At 51.1% G+C, this 8,331-nt stretch overlaps 1 protein-coding gene and 1 long non-coding RNA gene across 5 annotated transcripts; one reads left to right on the forward strand and one right to left on the reverse strand.

Annotated features, from left to right (window-relative positions):
* The first annotated feature begins 449 nt into the window (after window positions 1-449).
* Window positions 450-2,744, forward strand: tmub1 (transmembrane and ubiquitin-like domain containing 1). 3 transcript variants are annotated; one of them, XM_004572418.6, is made up of 3 exons: window positions 450-601; window positions 1,511-2,003; window positions 2,118-2,744. In XM_004572418.6, the coding sequence occupies exons 2-3, from the start codon at window positions 1,540-1,542 to the stop codon at window positions 2,467-2,469; spliced, it is 816 nt and encodes a 271-aa protein (XP_004572475.1). In that variant the 5' UTR covers window positions 450-601; window positions 1,511-1,539; the 3' UTR covers window positions 2,470-2,744. The 3 variants fall into 3 exon arrangements, with proteins under 3 accessions (XP_004572475.1, XP_004572476.1, XP_076733313.1); XM_004572419.5 differs by having other exon boundaries at window positions 491-649; XM_076877198.1 differs by lacking the exon at window positions 450-601 and adding an exon at window positions 672-820.
* Window positions 2,745-4,201: 1,457 nt separating this feature from the next.
* On the reverse strand, window positions 4,202-7,274 carry LOC143413760 (uncharacterized). 2 transcript variants are annotated; one of them, XR_013094373.1, is made up of 6 exons: window positions 7,133-7,274; window positions 6,766-6,871; window positions 6,596-6,687; window positions 6,029-6,528; window positions 5,327-5,942; window positions 4,202-5,144 (listed from the first exon to the last, which is right to left on the reverse strand). It is a non-coding gene; the product is annotated as an uncharacterized LOC143413760 (long non-coding RNA). The 2 variants fall into 2 exon arrangements; XR_013094374.1 differs by having other exon boundaries at window positions 4,202-5,942; window positions 6,053-6,528.
* Between the last annotated feature and the right edge of the window lie 1,057 nt (window positions 7,275-8,331).

Below are 8,331 nucleotides of genomic sequence, written 5' to 3' on the forward strand. Positions count from 1 at the left end.
CGTTTGAAACTGTTACACTGGTTGTTTCTTTCTTCTGGTTACGTCATAAGGATAATCGCGACCAACAGAAATATGCATGCGCAGCCTCCACTGGAGGGTGATGGTTTTACAAAACCAAAGGAAAACAGGAGAGAGGAGACGGTTATATCCTGACTTAGATTTGGGCATGCTGGTTTGAACAGCACGTTGTTTTTAATGAGAAAACACTGCACAGGGGAGCGTGACTGCACCAGAGAAGAAGAAACAATAGAACATGTTTTAGTGCATTGTCAGAAATATGCTCGGTGAGATGAAATTGAAACTGGACTTGGTTGATATAAGAACTGGCGAAGTTATCAGGTCATATTTTGTTTTTTAAGGCAGACTCGTTTGTCTGGGAGGATTTGATTCATTTTTGACATTCAGTTCACACTCCACACCAGTTGGTGGCGGTAATGTACCATTTTGCTATTTGCCAACTGCCAATAAACAATATAAAGAAGAAGAAGGATCCGCTGGGTCCGCCGCGGAGCACAGCAGTAGAAGAAGAAGCGGCAGCAGGAAGTGATGCGGCTGTTAGCCTGCAGGCTAACGGGGAGGACATGAAGCTCCTGGACTGAACGTGAGTGACCGTCGACTCCTCGCGTCTCTGCGGAGACTCAGACTATGGGTCAGTGGCTCCCTGGGAGCGCGAGTTGTTAGCGCGTATCTTAGCGTAGCGGTTAGCTGTTAGCTCGGACTTTAGCGGAGCTGATTCAGGTGCGCCCGGGTGGCTCAAATGCCCGGATCTTCCGGTGAAACGCAACCAACAACTGGTGCCGTAACAAGGCCGCGGAGATAGGTGAGCAAATACCTGAGCAGAGAGCGTCAAAAATACACTTGATTAACAACTGGATCAATCATGGATCGATACCTGCTGACGGCACACAGGAAACCGGAAGTTAGCGTTGTGTAATGGCTTTTCATTCCACTGGTTGGACAGCCATGCAGGAAGTGACGTGCGAACCGTCAGGGGAGCTTTTCCTCTGAGTGTGTTTCCCCAAGATAAAGTCCCAGAGGTCACCCTGTGGTATGTGTAGTGGGGGGACAGGATGCTTGCTCTGATTGGACTAAACTGGGCGCAGGTGTAATGTAGAGGCGGAACTTTGACGTTTGCTGGGATTTTATCAGGTTACAGGTGATCAGCTGCAGGTGTCCTGCAGATGTCCTGCAGATGTTCAGACGTTGGTTTCGCTCGTGTGTCTGAGCCGTCAGCTCGCTTTGAGTTAGGAAGTAACTCTGTCGACCTGAGAGAGGAGCTCACCTGCTCGTAGTACTCTCACAGTATTGTATGTATCACCACACAGTACTGCGATACTGTCGTGTGACATTGGAGCTGTGGGACACCTGCCCCTAAAGGTTTTTTTTTCTTTCTTTCCCTAGTTCTTAAAAAGCTTCAGTCATGCTGGAGTGAAAGGACAAGTGAGGGGTTCTCAGGTAAACAAGAAGTGTGTGTATATACCTGAAGCTAAGCTCCGCCCTCTCCCTACAGGTGTGTGAGCTGTGCTGACCTTGGCGGCGATGGCGCTGATCGAAGGTGTCGGTGATGAGGTGACGCTGCTGTTCGCCGCTCTGCTGCTGCTAACGGTGCTGCTGCTCGCCTGGATCTCCACCCGCACATCCGAGCCCCCTGAACACCTGTTCACAGGCTCCTCCCCTTTACAGAGGCCTGGGCAAGCCCAGCAGGACACGCCCTTTTCATCCACCGCCGCCTCCTCATCCTCGTCCCCCTACCCACCATCCTCAACCTCCACGTTCTCCATGTCCTCGTCCTCACCTTCCTCCTCTGTGAACGACAGCTTCCTGACAGAGGCTCCCCCCACACTAGAGGATGGACAGGTGGGAGGGGACGGGGTGAGGCGCAGAGGAGGAGACGGGGAGGGCGCAGCGTCTCAGCGGAATATGGTGGTCAGACTCAAGTTCCTCAACGACACGGAGAGGATGGCGCAGGTCCAACCGCAGGACACCGTCGGGTACATCAAGAGGTACGAGTACTGCATGTAATACTGCATAGTAGAGGAGTTTCGGTAAACCTGAAGCTCCTCCTCCTGGCTGTGCTTTTGGACCCGTTTGCTGACCTCTGACCTCTGACCCTGCAGGACCTACTTTGCGGGGCAGGAGCATCAGGTGCGTCTCATCTATCAGGGCCAGCTGCTGCAAGACGACGCGCAGACACTCGCCTCGCTGAACCTCGCTCATAACTGCGTGCTGCATTGCCACATCTCGCAGCACGCAGCGCGGGGGGCGGCGGGGGGCCAGCGGGCGGGAGACCAGGTGCGCGTGGCGCTGAACGTGGGCAGCCTGATGGTCCCACTGCTCGTGCTCATGCTGTCCGTGCTGTGGTACTGTCAGATCCAGTACCGCCAGTTCTTCACCGCCCCCGCCACCGCCTCGCTGGTCGGGGTCACCATCCTCCTCAGCCTGGTGGCCTTTGGCGTCTACCGTCGCTAGCCTCCCATGGGCCGGCGGGGGGTATGAGACGCTACCTGCAGTTAGTGTTTGTTTCTGTTGCCATGGAGACGTCGTGAGGACAGAGACTCTTATCATTAGATCACACGTTTATCTTCATCATCAGCGTGCCTCTTTGATTTCTGTGGGAGGCACAGACACACCTGTCTGCCTCACCTGTGTGTGTGTGTGTGTGTGTGTGTGTGTGTGAGTGAGTGAGAGAGAGAGAGAGAGAAAGTTTCAGCTTTTGGAGAAAATCTATTAAACCTTTAATTTATCCCGTGGTGTCTGAGTGTGTGTGTCACACCTATACAGGTGATTCTGAGGGTGGAGCTGCTGCAGTCACATGGCTGGTTGGCGTCAGCGTTGGGGAATACAGATTTTTCCTTAGCGACAGGTGGTTGCTAAGCAGTCTCTAACCATCCAGGATCAGCTGATAATGGAGTCCATTTCCAGGGTGAAGATTATTATATGGGCTCTTATGTTTGACCTTTGACCCTCTGTGTAGCAGGAAGTGTGTAATGTTACAAAATAAAGTTGGATACAAAATGCTCAGAATGAAAGAAGTCATGTGACGACCTCAGACCTTTTCTATAATGTGATTGGTCGGAGCTGCTGCTTTGACATGTTCACAGGTCACGGCTCTGTAAATCCAGATCCTGACGACTTGAACCAAAGTCACGAGGAGACGACGGCGAAACCTCAAAACTGTCAAAGTCGCCGACGTCACATCAGCGGCACGAACTCCTCAAATACAACATGTCGAAGAAGACGGAGAGGTGCACAGTGTGGCCCAAAGTTAGGAGCAGGAAGACTGACCATCAGGTTATCAGGTCATTATCAAACCTACAAGCAAATATTAGAAATTCAGCTCCAGTTTGAATTTACTGTCAAAAACTTCAATCAGAGATCAGTAAGTGAAGAAATAACAGAAGTGAAGACGCACGTTTCTAAAATATAAACGATTGTTGTAATAAACCCGAGCCCACTCACAATGACAGACAGTATGAAACTAGATGAGTTACAGATCTCGGGTCTGGAGTTAAGAGGAGGAGAACAATGTGGTCCTGTGCACAGGTTCAAACAGCTGATGGTTGGTGGTGTAGCAACGCCACCTGCGCAGCTCGAGATTCTCGACTGATTCCTTCGTGTTCCTACAGTAGACTTCAGAGACACGTGTGATGATCAAATAACCACCACAGAAGCTGATGCAGCGATTGGACGTCCTTCTAACAGAGCCCAGGCTGGACGGCCTCACAGGAGATTTCTACAAACGTTTCTGGGAACACATCGACGGCCTTTTACATCGAGTATCGGTAAGAATGTTTCAGACTTCCACGCTGCTGCCCACAATGAGACCCGGACTTATCGCCTCAATTCCAAAGCCCAACGAGGAGACTAAGAAACTCCGAATGTCTTCACTGCTCGTCTTTAGATAGCTCTGTCATGTCTCGTTTCAGAAACGCAGTCAGGTCTCTTCACAGGAGGATCGGTTCACAGTGACAGAGCAGTGCTGGATACAGGAAGCTGATAAAGACGATGGATTGTTACAAAGCCTTCGACTCAGCCTTGATAAAGTCCTTGAACACTTTTGGAGTTAAATTCAGAAACGTGATTTGTGTTTGTACCACATTATTAGCAGTTGTGTTGTTGTACCCGATGGTACCAACCCTAGCTTTAAAGCTAATGTTGGAATCTCTCCATATGGATTCATATTGGTCACCAAGATGTTGGCGATTCATCTTCAAAAGTTCAATGACATAAAAACATTTAATGTTTTAGCCACAGATATTATGATAAGTCAACGGATGACACAGCAATATTTTAAAAGATAAACTCCAAGATCCACTAACTATTGAAAAATTGCTGTCTCAGGCATCTGCACTACTACTATTGTCATTAGTACTATTAACATTACTATTATATCATCTGGTTTAACATTAAACGTTAGAGAATGTGAAGTCCTTGCTGTACCTGATGCAGCAGAAACAGATGTTTGTAACATTCCTGTTAACTCCAAAATGAGATATTTGGGAATCTCACAAAGGACCAAAAACAAAATCAGTCGTTGACGTGGAGAACAAACTGAACTCATGGCTTCAAAGAGATCGATCCATGGTGGGCAGAATTTATCCAACAAATATGGAAAGTTTATCCAGATGTATCTTCCTGACATGCTGCCATTCCAGACAAACGCTTCAGCCTCATTGCATGAAAAACGGCTGCTTGATCAAAGATGGTAAAGATGGAGGTTTGAAAGCCACAGACGTCCACAGCCTGAACGGGACCTCAAAAATAAACATCAAAGATGATGATCCTGGTACTCTGGTCCAAACGAGTTATTCAGTGGCCTGAACTTTCTCCTTATCACACTCTCCTATCTGTGAAACAGCTGCGGCTGTGACCCCGACACTGGTGCCACAGCTTCAGAGGTCAGAGTTCAAATCTATGCTTGCGCTCGCTCACCTGTGCACTGCACACACAGGTGAGATCGTACCTGACCAGCGCCTGTTCAGCCCGAGCTTCAACATTTACCTTCGTCACCGACCCGCACACAGATGATCACGGGGCTTTTATTTTGATCATTTGTTTGATATTTTGACATCAAACACCTGCACAGGTAAGCAGGCAGGAGGTCTGCAGGTGGAGTTCTGGAAGGCCAAGTGTGGGCATCAACACTGAAACACACAAACACGCCATGGATACAGCTGATCACATGACCTCTACAGTTTACAGGATAACTAATCAGATATCAATAACAGTGATGTCACCCGATCAATACGAGCTGATGGAGGCTCTTTCTTCTTTTCCTGAATGACTTTCTGTAGATTGTTTACGTGATGGATACAAACAAGCTCACCTCCAGCTGTGCAGCCAGATGTTGGGCTGTAGCAGGACGGTCTCTGTGTGGGGGAGGGGCGAGGAAGACGAGGAACCTTCGCTCAGCTGCCTGCTGCAGACTGCCACCAAACACACAGACCAGGCTTTTACTTTGAAAGGTTTGACAGGCCGACTAGTCTGTTAGTGGGCGTGTTCTGCTTCAGTCACACCTGCCACAGGTGTTTGTCAGTGACATCACTGGACGCCGAGTGTGACGTGGCGCTTCATAATGAATCGGGTTCACTTCCTGTGAGCGGATGAAGGACAGCAGAGAGTCTCCAGGTGACTCACCTGTATGCTGAGTCTGTCCAGTGCCTCGACCTGAAACAGACACGCACGGCTGTACAGCTGGCCAATGAACAGGTCTGGACAGGTGAGCCTTTGCCTCTCTCTGGAAGTCCTTCAGGGTGGGCGGAGTCACAGCTGTCAGCCGTATGTAAGGAACTCCTGAAACACCAACCTTCTGTCGCTCCACCATAGCTGAGAATATGTGTTGAGCCCCACCCTCAGAAGCTCCGCCTCTTCTTTCACCTGTGTCACACGATCAACTCCTGTTCCAGCACAGAGACACACTCTGGATTTTGCCGCAGAGACACCTGCAGAGGCACGTACAGGTGAGCCGGACAGAAAGGGAGAGATGAGTGAGAGAACAGGTGTGCATGCAAGAGCGATATCAGGTCACCTGGTAGTTGCCATTGCAACTCACAGATATCCTGAGCGGCAGACTTGCTGCGACGTAAACATCGCTGATGATGGTGCTCATGAGGTGCGACAGGCCGCCGCCCCCTGACCCTTCAAATACACTTCCTGTTTCCTGTAGCTGCAGACTGACTTCAAACAATGTAGCCCCAGTGCCACCAGGTGAGTCTACCTGTGGGTTTGTGCCGTCAGACAGGAAGCGCAGCGCTCAGTGCAGCAGCTGGAACAGCCCGTCCTGCACGCAGCCGTTGACATAGTCCAAGCACTTGGTCTGCTCTGTACAGACTCCTGTTCACCTGGGGACAGGTAACAAAGGTGCTTCAGAAGCTGGACCTAAAGCACCTCCTACAGGTGCTGTGTTACCTGAGTTAACCTGAGCAGCTCTTGTCCCTCCTCTTCGATGCGTCTGCAGGTCTCCTTTGAAGCTCTGCCCTCCAACAGTGAGTCACGTGAGCGCTACAGCAAGTGAAGCTCCGCCCACCCCTGTAAAGACACACACCTGAGTACAGGTGAAATGATGGCAGAGTCTAGGCTGAGGGTTGAAGCTTACCTGTGTGAGGTGTGCGATGGCTTCCATGTTGTCTCTGGCCTCCATCACACTAGAGTGGAGGTCCAACACCAGCTCTACCTGCAGCTGCACACCTGGACACACACACAGGTGTAATAATGGACCCGCTCCACCATGTTTTTGTGCCTATGATATCATGTGATATGTGTCACCTGTGATGCTCCAGGTGTTCCTCTCCAGCTCTGACAGGGTCGGGTTCAGGCGGTTCAGCTGGTCCTGGATCAGAGGAAGCTCCGCCTGCAGAATGCCAAGCACCACCTGAAATTGGACCAAGTCACATGTCACTTGAACTTCCCCCCTACACCTGCAGCTTCAGAGCTTTGGAGCTCTGTGAGTTGAGCGGGCGGAGCTTCATGTCTCTGTCTCTGCTCTTTTATCTCAGTTACCTCAGCACCGCCTGCACATGTACACACAGGTGAGGTGAGAGGTCCCCCCGGTACACCTGACCTCAGACCCCAGCTTCAGTACCAGCCAGTCAGAGGCCAGCAGACAGGTGTGCGTGCTCTGTGTCTGACTCACCTTGAGGCTGCAGCCGAGCTCGAGCTCAGCGAGGATGAATTTGGCACCTGAATCCAGCTCACAGCTCCACTCTGACCTCACGGTGTCTCTGAAGTCCTACAGAAGGTCCATGAGCTCCTCAGACCTCTGCTGGACCAGCCGGGACTCACCTGAGTCAGCACACCTGAACAGGACACAGCTGTTACCTGCCGAGTCCAGCGGCCAGGACAAATGCAGAGTTCATCCAAAGGTCACCAGCAGTCAGCATCATCTGACTGAACCAGATCAGACTGGACTGAACTGGATCAGACTGGAGCAGTCCTTTACCGCGGACAGCGGCTCCCCGCAGTCCTCCGGGGCCTGGCTAAGCACAGACACCAGCCACCAGTCCAGGTCAGACACCTGCAGCTGGAACTGATCCAGGTGGAGCTGAAAGCTCTGAAGGGGAGGAGTCACAGCGATGCAGGAAGCACCTCACAATAGCAGGCCGAACCCAGGTGGTCCTCGGGGTCGGTGGGGTTGCACCTGAGGTTGGACAGGTGCGTCATGTGACCCAGGAAGTCCTGGTAAGCCTCCTGAACCACATCGGTCCACTTCCTGCCTCTGACCACGCCCAGGACTGTCTCATTCAGCACGTACAGCTGCAGACTGGAGCAGAACACTTCCTGTTAGAAAGGGCAGGCATTAATCAGCAGGAAGTGATGTCACATGTCACAAGTGTTTAGTCTCAATGTCTCTCTGCATCCCAGCATGCACTGCTTTGAAGGACACAGGGCATTGGTATGAGCAGGTGTGATGATGAGTTCAGGTGATTACGGCAGCGCTAACATTATGACTTGCAGGTTTTGGACTCATCTCATTGGCTGTTTGTTGTAGGCGGATGTCAGTGCCACGACCTTCTCTGTGCTGGACCCAACGACCAGAGCTGATGTGAGGAGGTCTGGGACATGACCAATAGGGGGCGCACTCGCACAGCGCGATCTTGGAGGAGATCGCGTCAAACAGAATCGTGCGACACGTGACACGAGCAGCGGCGTGAACCTTTGACATGCTTTACTTTTGTCTGATTAGCCACATGAAAATCCAAGATGGTGGCCATTTTTCAGGGCTGCTGCTGGATGACGTGAAGGTTCCATAGTTGGTGCTTCCAAAGAGACCAATCCTGATGCAGGAATCCAGACACTAGCTCCGCCCACTCCACCACCGTGCTGTCACAGTCA

The sequence above is a fragment of the Maylandia zebra genome, linkage group LG18 (assembly GCF_041146795.1).
Source record: "Maylandia zebra isolate NMK-2024a linkage group LG18, Mzebra_GT3a, whole genome shotgun sequence".
NCBI classification, from domain to species: Eukaryota; Metazoa; Chordata; class Actinopteri; order Cichliformes; family Cichlidae; genus Maylandia; species Maylandia zebra.

Bases quoted from the DNA above. Each gene is read 5' to 3' on its own strand.
- tmub1 (XM_004572418.6), top strand. From the start codon at position 1,540: ATGGCGCTGATCGAAGGTGTCGGTGATGAGGTGACGCTGCTGTTCGCC. The intron at 2,004-2,117 runs GTACGAGTACTG...CTGACCCTGCAG, and splicing joins ACCGTCGGGTACATCAAGAG to GACCTACTTTGCGGGGCAGG.